The 20747-nt window shown below is 42.3% G+C and overlaps 1 protein-coding gene across 1 annotated transcript in view; it reads right to left on the bottom strand.

Moving 5' to 3' along the window:
• The window catches only part of MYO3B (myosin IIIB), a 296479-nt gene that overhangs the window by 55053 nt on the left and 220679 nt on the right, over positions 1 to 20747 (bottom strand). The window contains exon 31 of the mRNA XM_065413693.1: positions 17197 to 17317. Within this exon, the coding sequence (XP_065269765.1) occupies positions 17197 to 17317 (121 nt within the window). The remainder of the gene's footprint in view (positions 1 to 17196; positions 17318 to 20747) is intronic.

Below are 20747 nucleotides of genomic sequence, written 5' to 3'. Positions count from 1 at the left end.
ATTGCCCTGGCAACTTGGATCACAGCAGCCCCCACAGTAGATTTGCCCACTCCAAATTGATTCCCGACTGACCGGTAGCTGTCTGGCGTTGCAAGCTTCCACAGGGCTATCGCCACTCGCTTCTCAACTGTGAGGGCTGCTCTTATCCTGGTATTCTGGCGCTTCAGGGCAGGGGAAAGCAAGTCACAAAGTTCCATGAAAGTGCCCTTACACATGCGAAAGTTTCGCAGCCACTGGGAATTGTCCCACACCTGCAGCACGATGCGGTCCCACCAGTCTGTGCTTGTTTCCCGGGCCCAGAATCGGCGTTCCACGGCATGAACCTGCCCCAGGAACACCATGATTTCCACATTGCTGGGGCCTGTGCCTTGTGAGAGGTCTAGGTCCATGTCCATTTCCTCATCACTCTCGTCGCCGCGCTGCAATCGCCTCCTCCTCGGCTGGTCCTGGTTTTGCTTTGGCATGTCCTGGCTCTGCATATACTCCAGGACAATGCGCGTGGTGTTCATAGTGCTCATAATTGCCGCGGTGATCTGAGCGGGCTCCATGATCCCAGTGCTAGCTATGGCGTCTGGTCTGAAAAAAGGCGCGAAACTAGTATCTGAAGGACCAGGGGAAGGAGGGAGGGAGGGAGGGGCGAGTGACGACATGGCGTACAGGTACAGGGAATTAAAATCAAGAAAGGTGGCTGTGCATCAGGGAGAAATACAAACAACTGTCACACAGAATGTGTCCCCCCCCGAGATTGAACTCCTAAGCCTGGGTTTAGCGGGCCATTGATTTGACGGAGGGAGGGGGGAAGGAAATGAATACAGAACAAATCTATTTTTTACATCTTAAGACAACGGTGCAGCATGACTGATAGCCCTCGGCATTTTCTGGGTGCTTGGCAGCAAATACTGGGCGCTTGGCAGTATGATGATGACGGATACCAGTCATAATATACTATTTACTGCCAAAAGGCAAGGGGTTGCTGCTGTGTAGCAATGTAGCCCCACGTGTGCCAGCCACATGTCTGCCAGCACCCAGATCGCCCTCGGCCTCTTCTGGGTGCTTAGCAGACAATACTTGGCAGAAAATAGTATACTACGACTGATAGCCATCATTGTCCGACGAGGACGGTTACCAGTCGTAATAAACCATCTACTGCCAAAAGGCAAAAGGTAAGGGGCTGGTGCAATGCAGCCCTACGGCTGCCAGCCCCACAGCTACCAGCACCCAGATCGCCGATGAAGGCTACCAGTCATGCTGCACTGTCTACCGCCAAAAGGCAGTTAGCTGCTGCTGCTGTGTAGCAATGCAGTCCCACGTCTGCCGGCACCCGGATGACATATGGTGACGGTGAGCTGAGCTGAGCGGGCTCCATACTTGCCGTGGTATGTTGTCTGCACAGGTAACCCAGGTAAAAAGGCACGAATCTATTGTCTGCCGTTGCTGTGACGGAGGGGGAGGGGCCTGACGCAATGTACCCAGAACCCCCCGCGGCACTGTTTTGCATCATTCGGGCATTGCGATCTCAACCCATAATTCCAATGGGCGCCTGAGACTGCGGGAACTGTGGGATAGCTACCCATAGTGCAATGCGCCGGAAGTCGACGCTAGCCTCGGTACTGTGGACGCGGTCCGCCGACTTCATGCACTTAGAGTATTTTATGTGGGGACACACACAATCGGCTGCATACAACCGATTTCTGTAAAACCGGCTTCTATAAATTCGACCTAATTTCGTAGTGTAGACATACCCTAAATGTTTTTCACTTTCAGAAGGCTGTGAAAAGCCACTTTCCCTTGCAAATTCAAACTCAGGAATTCTGTAAAAGCCAACAGGAGGACCAGGTTGTACACCACTCCTCAAAGCCACATGTTCTAGTGGATTAAGCAGAGGGCAGGGAACTAGGATTTCCCAGGTTTTTATTCCACCTCTGCTTGTCTTAATACTTCACACTTATATAAACTTCACCAATATTATTTAAGGCCCAGTCCTGCTCCCACTGAAGTTAATCAGACCAACAAAAGACCCCTTATGTAGGCCCCAATTCATGTGAGCAGACTCTTGAAGCCAATGGGACTCTGCACTGACAGGAAGGTCTACCCACACAGATTCTGCTGCATGATCCCTAACTATCAAGCAGATAAATACCACCAATGTCATTTTACAGATGGAAAAACTAAGGCTTACAGTGGTTAACTGATTTGCCCAAAGTCACAGGTCAGGATTAATACCTAGGACTTCTGATTGCCACTAAGGCCTAATCCACTAGACCACAGGACCCTCTGATCTAGTCGCACCTTTTCTGAAAATGAGGCTAATATTAATTACATACCTATCTTTCTGGGGATGAAAACATCTTAAATCCTGTATATTTTCAGACTTCATCTACAGTAAATATCATTGCTTTCATTTTACAGATAGGGGAAATGTATAGCAGGCTGGGTAAGCGATTTGCTTGAGTAACTTCTTGAGTTTTACATGCTTCACTGTGAATAATTTTCAATCCCTCATATTTTGAAAAAATAAAACCCAGGTTTTTTGGAGGGACAAATATCATATGGAACTATAATAAAAATACAGCACTCATATCTGTGAATTTCATTTTTTTGCCACTCTTTCCCAGTTTCACTCAGCTCTGTTAATAACCAAAAATGACTCTTGAGCAGTGGTGCAAGTACAGAGGTATGGTCTGATACGCCGTACCAGTAAGATATTTATAGCTGGTATGGCGTACCAGAAAGACAGAGGATGAGCCTGCTCTCAGCCCCGTCCCCTGCCCTTCCATCAGGGCCGGCTCTAGGCACCAGCAAAACAAGCTGGTGCTTGGGGCGGCACGGCCGGCGCCAGAATGCCGCCCCTAAAAATGTGCCCCGGCCGCCCTAGCTCACCTCCGCCGCTGCTGCTGCTGCCGCTCGCGCGCCGCTACTCACCCTCCTTCCCAGGCTCTCAAGCCTGGGAGGGAGGGGGAGATCCTGAGTGGCCACGGCGCGGGTGCCGCTTCTCCCCCTCCCTCCTTCCCTCCCAGGCTCTCAAGCCTGGGAGGGAGGGGGAGCAGCGGCGCGCGAAACAACTGTTTCATGCGCCGCGGCCGCTCGGGGTCTCCCCCTCCCTCCCAGGCCCTCCCTCCCTCCCTCCCAGGCTCTTAAACCTGGGAGGGAGGGGGAGATCCCGAGTGGCCGCGGCGCGGGCACAGCTTCTCCCCCTCCCTCCCTCCTAGGCTTGAGAGCCTGGGGGGAGGAGGCAGGGCTGGGGATTTGGGGAAGGGGAGGAGTTGAGGTGGGGCCGGGGGTGGGGTAATTAAAAAACGGGGGGGGGGGGGGCGGCCAAAATTGTTTTTGCTTGGGGCGGCAAAAATCCTAGAGCCGGCCCTGCCTTCCATGGAGCTGCATCTCTTCCGTCTATACAGCAGCCCTGCTGGAGGACAGGGCTGGTGGGGCAGGGCTGGGAACCGTAGCGAGGAAAGGAGCAGAACGCTGGCAGCTCCTCCGGTGCAGCTGTACCGCCCCCAGCCCAGCCCCCAGCCTTTCCACGCAGCTGCATCTCCTGAGTCCTCCTGCCTGGGGTCTGTACAGCAGAAGTCTCCGGCGCAGCAGGAGGAGGACAGAGTGTCCCACCCCCCCCTGCACTCCAGGTAACATGGGATGGATGTGGTTCATGGGACGGGGACGGGGAGAGCGCTGGGGCCCAGGCTGGGAGCAGGGCAGGGAGGAGTCACATGCGGAGGTCATGTGCCCCCACTTTGTGTCCCTCCCATGAGTGCAGCGTACTGACAAGAAATGATTTCTACTTGCACCACTGTTCTTGAGTAACAGCAGAACAACATAATGCACTGTTTGAACAGTAATTGGTGATAGCAGCTACATGTACAGACTTACTTTTCAAAAACACCTACAATTAAAATAATTGAAACTGAACAAGGACATGAAATCTTTTAAACAGTTACTTTGAGTACTGAACTTGACACATATCCTTGACACATGTACATCACTACGCAAACACATTACATAACATGCATATCTTATCACCACATCCACAAATGCAGCCTACAATTTTTGGGCTCTGACTTTCAAAGGGACTTGGGCTCATGAGTGTCTCAGTCACTTCTGAAAATGGGACTTAGGCACATATGAAAATGTTATTCCAGGTCCAGAGATCTGATTTAAATTGCAAGTTTTACAAAGCTGTTTGCAAAAGTAATGCCAATTTAAGTAGTTTAAATAAAGCTCCCAAGAAGTGGCAACAAAATGAAGAATTCACTGATAAGTTCAAATGTCTAATTTCTCTGGAGTAGTACAGTTCACATGACCATAAGTTGGGGTTTATTTATTGGGTTTTTTTATAATTTATTCTTTAGAAATTGTTATTTGGAAAGATGACAAAATATTCTACCCAAAATCATACGTTAAATTTGAACATAAATATTTTATTTAATGTACAATATATAACTCAGTAGTAGAGATAAAATGCTACCCATATTCTGCAACCAAAGAATCACTGGACAGTACTGTCTCTGATAAAAGTATTATACATAATAAACTATCTCAAAATGACAATGAACCTGAGCTGCTTTAAAATAGCATCTAGGCACAACCCTGAGGATTATCCTTAGGGCAGTTCTGAACCATTTGCAACTAAGAACTTTGCAAAGTAATGTTTCCCACTCCCGTCCCCCGACAGAAACCAAAAAAACCAGACAGCACTGTTATGTGCTCTGGGAACAAGCCAAAGAGTTTGGCTGTGCTTGTGGATACATAGAGTTCTTTTCCGTGTGTACTACAAGCCAGAATTGTGGAAGGCTTTTTCCACTTTTAGCCTCCAGACCTTAATTGACCATGGGCCACTAAAATCTTTGTAACAGGAATTGATTGGTATACAATTTTCCGGTCTTTTCACAGTTTTCCATGTTCCCTGTTCCTACTAGTTCACAATTCCTCCCTTTCCCTAAAGGTTATTAATAAAGTTGGAATTGAGAAGGCTAAAACTTTATCTTTATTTAAATATAGCCTTTTTAGATAGAAAACTGTTTTCTTTTTCTTTTCTTATGAAAAGGGTAGAATGTGGGATTTACAAGTAAACATACAGGGCCATATACCATTGGAATTCACAAAACATACCAGGCATGAAATGCAAATGTTGCATTCTTTGTTCAGAATTTTCAGAAAGGGTTAGCTCCCATAATTAGGGCCAGATTTTCAGAAAAATTCAGCTCCCACATAGGCACCTAAATAAGCAGTCAGATTTTCAAAAGAGCTTTGCATGATGAGTGAAGAGCTCATTTAAAAATCTGGCCATAAGAGTCACAGTGGCATTTGCTGGGAGCGACCTTTGGAAAATCTGGCCTCAATTGTGGGTGCTCAGCACTTTAACGTCTGGCACGGAGCTCTTTCGAAAATCTGGCCCTTACTTATGACTAAGGAAAGAAAATGGAACACAGTTAATTACCTCTTCTGACAAAGACTGCAATGGGACTCAGGAAGCAGCACAACAGTAACTAATTCTCATGATGCATTTAATAATATTGGCAAACATTTTCAAAGTTGGGTACTTAAATCTAAGTGGCCTTATCCTGAGAGGTGCTGAGCACTTTCAGATTCCACTGAAGTCAGTGAGAGTTGAGAGTTCTCAATATCTCTCAAAACCAGACCTTTATATTTAGACGTCTAAATATGGATTTATGAGCCTAACTCTAGGCATCCAACTTTGACAACTTTGACCTAGTGGGTAAGTTGTGGGCATGATATATCTTAGGCCTAACCTACACTAGCACTCTAAGTCGATGTAAATTATGCTAGTTAAGTTATGTAAATAATATAACTTAAGTTAACGTAACTTACATTGACTTAAAGCGGTGTCTACCCAGCTCTATGTCAACGGGAGACTCTCTCCCGTCGACATAGCTTCCACCTCTCGTTGAGGTGGATTAATTAAGTAGACAGAAGAGTGCTCTCCCGTCAACTTATTGTGTCTTCACTAGACCTGCTAAATCAATGCCGCTGCATCAATTGCAGTGGCGCCGATTTAGCCCATAGTATAGACAAGGCCTTAATTTTAGTAAGGCTTTTGACACAGTCCCATGCAATATTCTCACAAGCAGACTAGGTAAATGTGATCTAGATGAAATTATTATTAGGTAGGTTCAAAACTGATTGATAACTACTCTTTAGGCACAGTCTTTCAAATGGTTCATTGTCAAACTAAGAGGATGTATCTAGTGGAGTCCTGCTGGGTCTGCCCTGGGTCTGGTACTAGTCAATATTTTCATTGATGACTTGGATAATGGAGTATGCTTATAAAATTTGTGTATGACACCAAGCTGGGAGGGATTGCATGTACTTTGGAGGACAGGATAAGAATTCAAAACAAACTTGATAAATTGGAGAATTAGTCTGAAAGCAACAAGATGAAATTTAATAAAGAAAAATGTATAGTACTACACTTAAGAAAAAAAATCAAATGCACAGCTACAAAATGGGGAATAACTGGCTAGGCATTAGCATTGCTGAAAAGGATCTGAGGGTTATAGTGGATCAAAAATAGAATTCAAGTCAACAATGTGATGCAGTTGTGAAAAAGGCTAATATCATTCTGGGGTGTATTACCAGGAGTGTTGTATGTAAGACATGGGAGATAATTAACCTGCTCTACTTGGCACTGGTGAAGCCTCAGTTGCAGTATTGTATTTAGTTCTGAGTGCACACATTAGGAAAGATGTGGACAAACTGGAGAGAGTCCAGAAGACAGCAACAAAAATGATAAAAGGTCTAGAAAACCTGACCTATGAGGAAAGGTTAAAAACACTGGCATGTTTAGTCTTGAGAAAAGAGGACTGAGGGGGGACCTGATAACAATCTCCAAATATATTAAGGGCTGTTACAAAGAGGACAGGGATCAATTGTTCTCCAGGTCCATGGAAGATAGGACAAGAAGTAATGTAACCTGCAGCAAGGAAGATTTAGGTTAGATATTAGGAAAAGCTTTCCAACTATAAGGATAGTTGAGCACTGGAACAGGCTTCCAAGATTATGGAATCTCCATCACTGGAGGTTTCAAAGAATGGGTTAGACAAGCACCTGTCAGGGATGGTTTGGAATACTAGGTCCTGTGCAGGGCGCTCGACTCAAGGTCCCTTCCATCCCTTCATTTCTATGATTCTATAATTATGATTCTCTTTTTAGGGGAGAGTAAATTACTGTAATCAAAAGGCCACTGAATAACCTACCTACCCTATGTATTCACTCTCTGAGTAAAATTCTGGTCTTTTCCAAAACTCTCCCAAACAGGTCGGATATGAAAAGACCTGATTCATTTAATTTTTTTTTTTTAAATCAACCTATGTTTGGCCTATTTTCACATGTAAAATTTTAAAAGTGCCTAAGTAACTTAAGTGACACAGGCAATTAGGAGCCTAAGTCTCATTGAAAGTCAAGTGGAATTTAGGCTCCTACATCAGCTAGGTAACCAACATTCTGAAACACTCCACTAGGAAAAATTTAGATCACACTGCAGAAATAATACATTCCTAGATGCACTGAACTTTATTCTCCCATGCAGAAAGGGTTATACTTCACAGAGAAAAAACAAGGCAGAATAATCTGAAAAATTCTGGGCCTAATTCTGCTCCCACGGACACCAGTATAATCAGGAGTCATCAGACACCAGTTTAAAACTTGTGCAAGTGAGAGCAGAACCTGACCACTTGAGCTTTCCCACACTGGTCATGTAAGTCATGGAGCCCATGATTTTCTATCGGACGCGAAAGGCTGAGGGTACATCTACATTATGGGGACTATACTGTCATAGTTATAGTGCCATTGCTATGTTGTCATAACTCAGTGGTGTAGATCTACACTGATAGAAGGAATTCTTTCTGTTGCTGTAGTAACACCACCTCCCTGAATGATAGTAGCTAGGTCAACAGAAGCACTCTTCTATTGACCTACCTGCATCTACAATGGGGTTAGGACAGCATAACTAGATCTGCCAGGGGTGTGGATTTTTCATACCCATGACCAATGTAGCTAAATCGACCTAAATTTTAAATGTAGACCAGGCCTGAATGTGACAGTCAGCCACCAGAATTACCAATGGGCAAATGAGGCAATTAAAAAAGGAAGAAGAATATTTTGTTTTTTTGCATCAGCCAGCTATCACTGTAGAAAAAGAAGGGAAAATTCATATTCCAAAGGTTCTTTTCATGGGAAATCAGAGTATGGCCTTTACAGAAAGTGAATTATCCAAGGAGGAATTTATGGAGCAATTTGAGAAACCTATCAGGTTTCTGATAGTATTCATCTGAAGGTTCTGAAAGAAATTAAGTGTAAGATAATGGAGCTACAATCAATCCTGTTGAGCAGTTGTCCCTGAAGACCGGAAACCCTAATGTGGTGCCTTTATTTTATTTTATTTTATTTTTTGACAAAAGGAATGAATGGAGATTTGGGGATTTACTGACTGGTGAGCCCCACTTCAGTACAGGGCAGACGGATTGAGAGTTTCACTAAAAAAAGAGCAGTCAAGCACTTCGATAAGGACAGGTTATGCAACAGTAAGCGAATAGCATTAGGAATGCATGTTAATAAGGAAGGGTCCCAGGGATCAGTAACAGGACCAGTGTTATTTAACACACTAATTAATCATTTGGAGCAGAAGTGGACAGCAAGTCGGTGAAGTTTGCTGATGATACTTTTTTTGATTAGTAACCCTGAGGGCATTCCAGGTGGATTTAAAGACTTAGGGGGATGATAGCTGATGAAACTCAGTTTTGAAAAAGGGCAAGGATATTGTACTGATGGTTTAAGGACCTGGTTCAATGGGCATTGGATCAGGTCCTAAAAAGGGATGGGGAAATTATATAGAAAATATGCTAATTACAGTATTGCTAATCTCACAAATTCATAAAACAGATTTTTGAAAATCATAAATTTGGCTTAAAAAAAACCCAAAATATTTTTAAAACTCGCATAGCTTTTTGGTCTGATTTCTCATTTTGGAACCCTTTGTGGGTATTGCCCCTTTGTACATGGGTGAGCTTTTCAGGAAACTCATCCTGGAATACACAAAAAGTAAACACAAATTTGGGGGCAGCGAGGGGGACCTCCTTTCTTTTATTCCTGGTTGACACTTTCCTACACTATCCCTTTCCCAGGAACTGATCTCAGCTGCCTCCTTCGTGCCCTGCTCTGAGTAACCCCATCACTCCAATGGGAACTATCTCCAGGCTTGCTCTTTCTGCTAACAGTGGGCACAGCAACAGGCAATCCTGTCAGTATGCCAAACAACAGTATGCCCTTATCTGTAATAGGGTGTCCAGTTTTTATCTCCATACCTTTAAAGTGAATTGCAAGGTTAAAGTGAAAACAATGAAACCAATAGTAATAACAATCCATCTCCGAGACCTACAAATACTGGCTTGGCATACACTTGTGTATAGCCTGCCAACCCAACACAATATGGAGAATACAGGCAAATTGGTAACTATTCTGAATGGCATAAAGGGAGTCACAGGGCACGTCTTCACTACCCGCCGGATCGGCGGGTAGCAATCGATCTATTGGGGATCGACTTATCGCATCTAGTGAAGACGCGATAAAATCGATCCCTGATCGCTCTGCCGTCGACTCCGGAAATCCACCGCAGCAAGAGGCGGAAGCGGAGTCGACGGTAGAGTGGCAGCGGTCGACTCGCCGCCGTCCTCACAGCCAGGTAAGTCGACCTAAAATACGCAACTTCAGCTACGCTATTCACGTAGCTGAAGTTGCATATCTTAGGTCGACCCCCCCACCCCCCGTAGTGTAGACCTAGCCTAAGAAGACCTTAGCTATACTGCAGGCAACTTGCTCTGCAGGGTGTGCTGTGTCAACCCGAGGTCAGTATCATGCAACTGTCCAAGCAACCTGAGAAAACCAGAGATCATTGTCAACAAAAGAGTGAAATGGCCTCGTAGCACAAATCAAGAAGTGACCCAATGCTGGATTTTGACAAAACCAGGAGAGAGAGGCTGGAAGAAATGAATGCTCCAACACTGGAAGGACAGAAACAACATCAGTATGCAGAAAGAAGTGACCAAGCATAGACTTTGCTAGATAACTGAGAGCTTTATTCCAAAGAAAAGAATTTACACAATTGGAGCTTGAAAGCATGAAAGGAGAGATCAGTGGTGTTGAACCACATGAAAACATATTGACAGAAGCAATGATACAGGATAAACAGGAGCCACAAATGACTGAGGAAATATTGGGGACAAATATGAGTGAAACCTCACCTGAAGAAAGTTTGGGAAATATGAATGATTTGTTGCTTGAGATCATACAGAATTAAGAGACATTGATCACCAACCAATTCTACCATGTATGAAATTTGTAGGCCAGCAAAGACCCAATGATATAGTACAAGAATTGAATGAAGCACTCAAGGAAGCTGTAAGACCAACGAGTATTTGCTAGTTAAATGTATGCTACAGCAACAGTAGCATCTCATTGTCTTAACATCAAGCCTGATGAATGAACCACCAGAAAACTCCAAATATTCCACACCGTCCATGGAAATAAAGGTTAGACCAGAAGATTAAGCTTTTATGCTGATATCAGTCTACTGGATGAATTTGAGAAAAATCATTTGAAGAGAAAACAGAAGTGAAAGGCCCTGGAGATGAAATATCCGCTGAATGAAAGAGATGTGAGAGTGGTAAAGGAACAATGTAAACAAGCTGATCACACTGAGTCATAGGCTTGAAAGATATTTAGCGTGATGCTGTCAGTATCAAGAGAAAAGACCTTTCACGAGAGACCCTAAGAGATTCTTTGATCAGATCAATGTTAAAAGCAGAATAGGAAAAAATAGAAAGTCAATAAATAATGTGGAAGAGTTTCAGTGCTCCTGGAAAGAAATCTGGTCTGAGGATGTACAACATAACCAGCCAGTGGACTGGATTAAAAATGCGAGAGAAAAATTTAAAAACCACACAATAGAAGAATACAGAGGAATATCAAAGAAAGAAGTAGATGAGGTTCCGACAGGAATGAAAAATTGGAAAGCATCCGGACCAGATGGGGTGCATGGATTCTGGCTAAAATGCCTATCTCTATGCCCCTATGGTTGTTTACTTGAACAACTTAATAAATGTTTGAAGAACGAATGTCCAAGATAGATGGTGAGAGGGAGAATCATCCTCATACAAAAAAAGAAGAAGGCTGCAGTGATTCTATGAATTATAGTCCAATCAAGTATTTTCTAACTATGTGGAAATTTCTAACCGCATCTCTTGCAAAGAAGCTCTGGATAGTGCCTAGCTCACAATGGAATTCCGCCTCCTGAGCAAAAAGGCTGTACAGTAAACATGAAAGGGACAAAAGACTGCCTTAGGCTGAACAGGAGGATCACAGAAGATGCCAAAAAACAACAACAACCCACCAAGAAAAAATAAAGATGATGTAGATAGCTACCAAAAAGCATATGACCGCGTCCCACATTCATGTATCCTCGACACACTGAAAATGCACAAGGTTCATCCAAAGATCATTTCCTGTCTGTAGCAATCTGTGGTTAACTGGAACACTCGATCTACCTGGAAGGGACTCTCATTGATGAGGCCCAAATTAAAAGAGGAATTTTTCAAGAGAATTCCTTATGCCATTTGTGGTAGCAATGCTGCTGCAGACATGGATGGTCCATGAGATAAATTATGGTTATCATAACAGCAAACAACAACCACCAGTTAACCATTTGTTATACATTGATGATCTGAAACTATGGATGGTCAGAAAGGGAAAGTGAAGATCTGTGTAGAATAGTTTGGTGAAGATATAAAGCTATGGGTTGGCTTACATAAATGTGTGTTGGGGTCCATACAGGGGGCAAATTGGTACAATCGAATGGCATACAAGTTAACAAAGGTACTATCTAAGCTATCTCTCAGCATGGCCCCTACAAACACCTTGCAATCAGAGAACCGTTAGAGTTACACCATAAGGAAGTCAAAGAAGAAGTGAGGAAAGAATATGACAGACAAATAAAAACTACACTGAGGACAAAACTCAACTCTAAGAATTTGATCCCAGCCATTAATACGTGGACAATACATTGCTGAAGTGATCAAGAGAATCAAGAGAAGAAAAAATTTGTCATCCAAACAAGAAAGCTCCTGGCAAAGCATAAAGTAATGAATATGAATCAAGACATGGACAGGATGTACATCTGACAATGTGGTGGAGGAAGAGGTCTGCTCTCTGTGGAGGAAGCAATTGACAATGAAGAATATAACATCAAAATATATGAGGAGTCAGCCAGAGTAAAAGATCATCTGGTTATGATAACATGCAACTGCTGAGCATGCATCCCAGCCCAAGACAGCATAAAAGAAAGAAGAAACCAAATTGCCAAAGAAGGACTTGAAAGATTTACAGAGAAATTAATGCACAGACAGTGGAGGAGAGAGACTGAACCCATTAGTGAATGAAGATTAACGAACTCATGGTCTATAGAAGGACACCTCAAAAAAAATAGACAGAGCGCCTCATTATGAGTGCACAAGAGCAGTCCTTAAGACTTAATTACATTTGAAACAAAATTGACTAACAGAACTGCTCCCCAAACTGCAGAATGTGTTCTAAAGAGCAAGAGCTAGTGGAGCATGTGTTGAACACTTGCAGGAGCCTGTCTGGGAGAGAGTATTTGAACAAACACAATGAAGTCACCAATGGTATGTCTACACTGCAGTTAAAATCCCGCAGCTGGCCTATGCCAGCTGACTCAGGCTCATGGGCTAAGGGGTTGTTTAATTGCAGTGTAGACGTTTGGGGAGCCTGAGCGCTAGAACCCTGTGAGGTGGGAGGGTCCCAGAGCTCAGGCTGCAGCCTGAACCTGAATGTCTACACCGCATTTAAACAGCCCTTAGCTAGAGTCAGCTGGCACTGGTCAGCCATGGGTTTTCAATTGCAGTGTAGACATAACCCAAGTATATGTATTGGAGCCTCTACAGCAAGTATGGACTCAAACACACTATGTGGTATTATGACCACTGAATTGAAAATGCTCTAGATAATGAACAGGCTAAGTTTTTATGGGATTCAACAATTGCCACAGACAAATGGTGCAGGCAAATAGGTTGGACATTGTTGTTGTAGAAAAGAAGACAATTGTGACCATGTTAATTGATATCGCCATACCAGCAGACAGAAGTATAAAAAAAATAAACAAGAAGAGAAGATAGTGAAGTATGAAGAACTTTGCCATAAAGTGGAATAATTATGGAAAACTAAAACAAAGATGATCCCAGTGATTACTGGGGTACTTGGAGCATCCCTAAGGATATGAATGAGCAACTCAAGAACACAATAGAAGTGCAAGACATCACAATCAGTGACCTCCAGAAGAGCATGCTCCTAGGCTTTGCAAGGCTTTTAAGGACAGTCAAAGGAGAATGAGAGCATTTGAGCACCTAAAATGCAGGAATTCTGTGGAGGGTTTAACAAAATCCCTGACTACTAAAGTTACAGAGTCATCTTGTGATCAGGATTTATTGGTGAGTCATGGGACAAATTTTAGACAGCAGCTTTCCTCTTTTTATGCTTACATATCTTGTATAGTTTTAAGGCTATTTGTTTAAAAACAACCCCCATGATGGATTAATATTGAGGGATAATAATAAAGTTAATCCTGTATTCCAGTGCTTTATTTACCTGCCACCCGCCACCTTCCCAGTGCCCACTGAGAAGCCTGTGGGGAGCATTCAACACAGAAATAAGTTTTAACTAACTACCTAAAGAAATTCCCTCCCACCACTCATCAAATCCAGCACTTCCTGGTTAGCTGAAGATATCCCAGAATATGTCATTTTGTGATATGACAGATACCATTTTAGCAAGCTGTAGCATCTTTGGCTTCATAGCATGATATATTCTGAGATGGAAGGTTTTGAGGAGGGCTCAGGTTTTTCACTTTCCTTGATGGGATTAAGTCTTGGCCAAGGCAGGCTCCTCAACATAAATTTTGCCCATTCTGTTTTGAATTAGATATTATAGGCAAGATTCTGATTGTGATTTGGCCCGTGTGCTGCTCAGGCCATGAAAAGGAGCCAGCTTCTAGCTGTAATTGACTAGTTGAGGATTCCTGCTCGTGGCTGGGGATATCAGAAAGCGGGTTGGCAAAACTGATATATATAGATGTGCTTCATTGCCAAATTCAGAAGAGGTGCAATTCCCATTGAAGCCAATGTAACCCTAAGATTCTTCACAATCAGAAAGTTCCACAGGCTGCCCCTCAGTTCCATACAGTAAAATGTAAGAACATGCCATTTAAATGACAGGAAGCATTTATGCCACTAATGTATAAGTTAATGTTATGCAGATATTTATACTCCTACTGTGTACAGTAAAAAGCTATTTGTTAAGTAACTAGCAACATAGTCACAATTGTGATATCAATTACTGAGGTTCATGTAAAAAGGTCCTTTGTATTTGAGTACAATTCCTTCTTATTTCAAAATTAGGCAGCTAAATGTAGGAGATAGTTAGTACTCAGTTGAAATAAGAAGCTTGTGTTTTTAATAACATTTAAGGTCATTTAATAGCCTGTATTTGCTTCTACTCTGCTCTACAGGCTAAGTGGATAGCCTAAATTCATTTGAAGGAATTTAAGTTTTTAAAAATCTCTACCTACATGTGCCCATTTCTTTTGTACATTTTGGAAACACCATGATTTCCTCAAATATTAGAATATATACTCTCCATTCAGTTATACTGAACTTTTGAATTGACTTCAGGAAGAAGGTCCATATTGTGACACATTTAATTGTATACAGTTGTGTTCCTGTGGATATCATGAACTAAAACTGAGTACCCTAGATGTGATTCTGCTTTCTGACCCACAGAATACATTTCAGCTAATTTTTTCATTCTCACAAACTACTACCTTAAAAAACCCAACCAACCACCAAATAAAAAGAAACCTAAAGAAAATTTTATTATTCTTCACTTGAATGTAAAGGTATGTGAATCCACAATGAAGCTGCCTTCTCTAGGGATATATTACAAGCTACCGTGTTAAACATCTGAACTGTTATTCATCAGCATTCCTATTTCCTACATGTTTCCTATATGACTGAACAGCCATATGCTTAAAAAAACCCAGTACCCAGTAACAGCCACACATGGAAGTGCAGATTGATTTATGAAAGGTAAATTATAGAATCCAGACTTGCAAGATACTGAGTGCCTTTTATGAAATGGTGAGTACCCCCAATTCTCATTGAAGTCAATGGGGGGGAAGAGGGTGTTGCTGAGAAATTTACAGGATCAGGCTCATAATCTGCAATATTTATCAGGGATAAAACCAAGTATCACCAGAAGTGGTGACATTTTAACAGAATATGGCTCTGGATTAGAGAATGTGTGGATTTTATTGTGAGACTCATAGTGTGTATCAAGTACATTCCTGCGCAAGAGATGGATGGGCAATGTACTCCCATTAGCAACTGTGTTCTATGTGTGTTCTATCCAGCCCAGATTTGCCTCAATGCCTGCTGGTCCCTGAAGCTTCATGAGCCTGAGGGGCTATATAGCTGTGAAAAATACTACCTAATCCAAGAAAACATGTCTACCTGGAAAAGAGAGAGTAATTCCAAAAATAGCCTGATGTAGGGTGGGGAAATAGTCAGCCTGGGATGGGCCTATCGATCAGAGAGACAAGGTGGTGAGGTAATATCTTTTACTGGACCAACTTCTGTTGGTGAGAGAGAGAGAAGCTTTCAAACTTACACCGAGCTCTTCTTCGGGTCTGGGAAATGTACTCAGCGTGATAGATATGGTGGCAGCGGATTTTTACCACCACCAGCAGGCAGCTGAAGGGATCACAATGCCACTACCAGCACGACTGAGATGACCGCAAGAGAGTCCCGCTGGAGTAGCTCGCAAGGGTAGGGAGCTGCACCCTGCAGCCACACACGTGGTGAGTTACGGATCTCCGCAGGGAGAGAGGACCAGCATGCAGAGAGTTGTGGTGGTAAGTTATACGGAGCTCATTTCCGTGAGCTCTCCCTTTGCCCGAATAGCACTGCAACAAGCTTTTATTTCTTCTTTTTGCCCTTGGTCATTGGACCAAACCTTTCCCTTCCATAAATCAGATTGCTGCACTAAAGAGCATCTGTAGCATTCTGGGCTTGCATGGCCCAGGAGGATGCATGTGGTTGCACCTGGTTAGAAACCTTCAATGACACTCACTGTAACATTTAGTACAAATTATTCAATCCAAACCAATCACTAAGTTATCACTGAATTTAACTGAACTGAATGTTATGAGTACAAGCAGAGAAATCAGAAGTACGGGTTTGGAGATTTTAAAGGTCACCTCTTTTTAATGAAATAATGCAGTCTACTTAAAGTCAAATAAGTCATCGGTTTTCTCAGAGAGCTCTATTAAGAGGGGTAGCAGGCTCTTGCTGTGCTGCTAACTGGGAAGTATATATTCCAGAGAGAACCAGAACTGTCGTTCTTGGGCCAGAGGGGCAAAGACGTGTCAAAGAGAGGTTCCTACTCCAGTGAATAATCAATGCAATGGCATGGATCACAGCTATAGAAGAGTCAGCTCCCTCCTGCACCGCCAGCTGAAGGTAAGATACATGAGGGCAACTGGATGGAGTGAATCAGCTGGTAGAGCTTGGAGTGAAGAAGGTTAAAAAAACCTGCTCACTCAGCAAAGAGGTAGGAACCAGGGTTCAGATTTGCTGTACTCCTAGGCTCTCTGAAGGGGACTTACCGACCTGCCTTTTACTGTTATTGTCTCTACAGTAGATGTGCATGGAGCATTACAGACATAAAAGAAAACCATGCCCCTACCTCAAGGAGCTTCCAATCTAGCAAATTTAGTCACAGGTATGTAGTCCAGTCCTGTGAAATGCTGAGCAGACTCAACTCTCACTGAAGTCAATGGGTGCTGAGGGTGCTGCTGAGAAATCTACAGGCCCACAATCTGGACAGATAACACAACAAACAAAGAAATCAAACTCTGATAAGAGAGAGAACATTGAGATGACTAAACTGGTGGAGGGACTGACCTAGTTACAGGTTTTCTTGCTTACAGAATAACAGGCTCCCAAAGAGACGGCTGAATGATGAGGCAGGGTATTTGTTTTCAGTGCCTATTCCTTTCACCTTGTGTTGTATGGGATATGATTTTTGTGAAAATAATGGACACCAAAGGATTCAACTCACCAATGTTCTTCACAGCCAAAACTGGGGGCGGAGCAGTTGTTCACAGACTCAGTATCAGCTGGGTAACCATCGCTACATTTCAATCTTGAATAATTTTTTCGAACAATGTATCCCCTGAAAGCTAGACAGACATAAGTATGAATAAGAGGAAGCTTCACAATCACTCCTAGACAGAACTAACAGCTTTTCTTATACAGAACAGGCACCCTCCTGCTCAGAGCTGAGTGCTTTTGGCCCCTGTTTAAATAAATGGAGGCCAAAGGCAGTCAGCACCTTGCAGAATTGGGTCCACTTTTAAAACACTGGAAAAATATATAGGGCCGGATTTTCACTTACACTAAGGCCACTTTACACCACTCTGGTAGTGCAAAGAAACTTAAAGTGAGAATAAATGTAATTAATTAGTTTAAATGAAAACCAGGCCCATGATATATTAACTAAAACAGTAATAACAAAAAACTATTCAGTTTTACCCACAACTACCAGGATTAGAACTGATTAACATTTTTCAAAATTTGAAATTTTGACTTAATTTTTTGTCAAGTTTTAACACCAAAAGTCACAATTTTTTCTTCCCCTATTTTTCAACCAGCTGTAACCATAACAGAGCATTTTAAAGATACATTAGGCTTAATCATGTCAAATATCTTCACATGCCAAGAAATGTTTTGAAGTTATATCACCAACGCAAAAGCACACAAGTTAAGCAGCAGGTAAGAAACAGTAAATTAGATAGGAAGCTTCTAGTGCAGTGGAATGACAAAAAGAGTCAGTGGGTAAAATTTTCAAATGTGCTTAAGCCCTATGGAAAGTCAATAGGATTTTGGCACCTGAGTCAGTTAGGCACTTTTCAAAATTGTATCCAATATAAATTTGGGCTTCATTCTCTCTAGCATTGAGCAAAGATATTATAACTCCTGTACACAGCACAGGTAAGACCAGATCTTATAAATATGGTGTTGCATTTGAGAAGCAAGAAATTTAAGGAAATTTTAATGTCACAAAGGAAAATAAAATCAAGGGTCTCCTCTCCCCTAGGATCAATATCAAACACTGATTTATTTTAAAACATAAATAAAATAATTAAATGGTAGGAGGGGGTTGACATGAAGAAAATACATACAACATAGTTTAAATACAATACACACACAAAAATGATGATAACCTTCTACTGCACAATATATGAAGCATGGAAACAACATAGGGAAAGGGATTGTTTGTCATGGATCACCCGGGTATAGTAAGAACTAATGGGATGATAACATGCAAAGGAGAACTTGGGGTGAATATGAGGACACATCTCCCAGCAGTGGCCTCAATTAGGAAAGTCTCTCTACTTTAGGAAAGGCAGTAAAGCATCAGGTTCAGTCTGCAGAATCGTCCCACAGTGGAATAGGAGAAAGCCCCATCATTTGAGTTGTTGAAATCTAGGCTCTGATGTTGCAATGACATCAGTGAGACTCTGTATGGGCATAGTGGATCCCAATGCAGGATCAGGCCCAAGAAATTTGAGAATATACTGAATGGATTGGTCCTGCACTGGCTAAAGGATGTAGTAGGATGGAGAAGGGCCTGGAGGATTGATCAGAAGACCTACAGATCATTTCCATCTCTAATGCGTATGATTTCTCTGAAATCAGAAATGTGTGTTAACAGCTATTTTCCCCAGTATCAGAGGGGTAGCCATGTTAGTCTGTATCCACAAAAACGAGGAGTCCGGTGGCACTCTGAGAAGTGGTGTTTTTCACCAACGAAAGCTTATGCCCAAATAAATCCTTTAGTCTTTAAGGTGCCACCGGACTCATTGTTTTTATTTTTCCAGGACCACTAGGCATTGTCCACACAAAAGAAGACAAAGTCCCTGCCCGGTACAGTTTACACCCTAAAATCCTCACATTTTGGGATTATTCATGGAGTCTCATCTTTCAACATGTAACTACTCTTTTAAAAGCAGCCCATACTGATGTTCTGTTGTATAATAATAAGAGTGTGTTAAAGAAAATAGAAAAATAGTCACCATAATCTCTTTTTAAGGGTTTCCTTAGGGAGAGCTGTAACCTATCCCCTTCCTGTCTAGTTTAATCACAGGATAGCATTAACTGCCTTCTCCTCAACCAGTGTTTCTCAGGAAAATCTATGTAGTCGCATTTTTCTGTGCAATACAAGAAAATGAAAGCCACCTGAACTGCTTGAGCTGTGGTTTGCAGTGCACCATAATAACCTAAATATTTCAGTGCCTTTTGGAGTTTTCAGAATTGCCAGTGTAAGAAGCAGCAAAAAATGCTTTTTAGTGAGATGTCATTATCTTCCACTTAATTTCCACTGAAATAAATAACCATTCTTTTGCAGAAAGAATGATAGAAGTTGGGCCTGCTGAGGTGCTGTAAATACAGCATTCAGGTATCATGAGACTGAAGCACTTTCCTTCCTTAATAAGAAGACTGGAAAAGTCTGCCTATCTGGCAGAGAGGAGGCAAACATTCAGTTGCCTCATGTGATCAGCCTTCCAATCCTTAACTATCTCCTACTGACCAGACAAGAAGCCTACTCTGATGTTGGCTGCAAAGACAACTGGCCAGCAGCTATCTCTACAGAGCTGAAATGTGCCAAATACTGGTCAGTCTATGGACAAGTTTAAATAACAAGGAGCACTGAAAAGAAACTAAAATAATAAAATAATGATAGCAGCAGCAGGTTTGTTTTTCGCCTTTTCTTAAGTCTGAACCTTTAGACTTTTTTTTCCTCTTTACTACTATTTTAAAAAACGGAGTGTCACATTTCTTACAATGGCATTTTTTACCCTGTGGATACACTGGACCCCTCTTCACGTTTTTTTTTAATGCAATGAAACAATTCAGGATTGTCCTTCATTCACTAAATAAATGGAGCTTGACTATATCTGATTTCACTGTAATAGGCTCCACTGTATTCCTTTGTTTTCATAAATATTTTAGAACTTAGCTTGTCTTTGATTAAACTCTATCAAAGGCAGGTTTCCTAGAATGCTTAGGTTCTGCAAGGTAACAGGTGTGCAATTCCTGATTCTCCTTTGACTCATGGGATAACCTCTGTAGCACGGCAGACCAACATGTTTCCTAGAGGTTTCATTCAACATTCAGAGGAGTGCTTCACTTCAGCATTTGTGAAATGGATCCATAATGTTTCCAAAGCAACATACACACAGGGCATTCTACCGAGGGAGGCTGAGAGGTCGGGAAGCTGCTCCATCACAGCAATTTGCATTACTGACTATGGCTGGTTTTGACACTACGCACTTGGCTCAAAGAGTGTGAAATTAGTAGATTCATGTTGCTAGTGCCCCATGAACAATCATCACATCACTGAAGAAGAATGATTACCAGCTGTCACTTTATTTTCACCTTATGTATTCTCTACCGCAAACTTCACAGCAACAGTATATTCAGTCCTGATCCTTTACATGGCTAATGACAACAGGATTTGAGCTTCGAGCAAAATGGGATGTGAACTGTACATTATCACTCATATTAATAGTCATTCGGTGTTAAATATTATATGTGCCATGCACTTTG

Source organism: Emys orbicularis, chromosome 11 (assembly GCF_028017835.1).
Source record: "Emys orbicularis isolate rEmyOrb1 chromosome 11, rEmyOrb1.hap1, whole genome shotgun sequence".
Taxonomy (NCBI): Eukaryota; Metazoa; Chordata; order Testudines; family Emydidae; genus Emys; species Emys orbicularis.
Note: the sequence above shows the minus strand (reverse complement) of the source record. Positions and strands in the feature narration are given on the sequence as shown.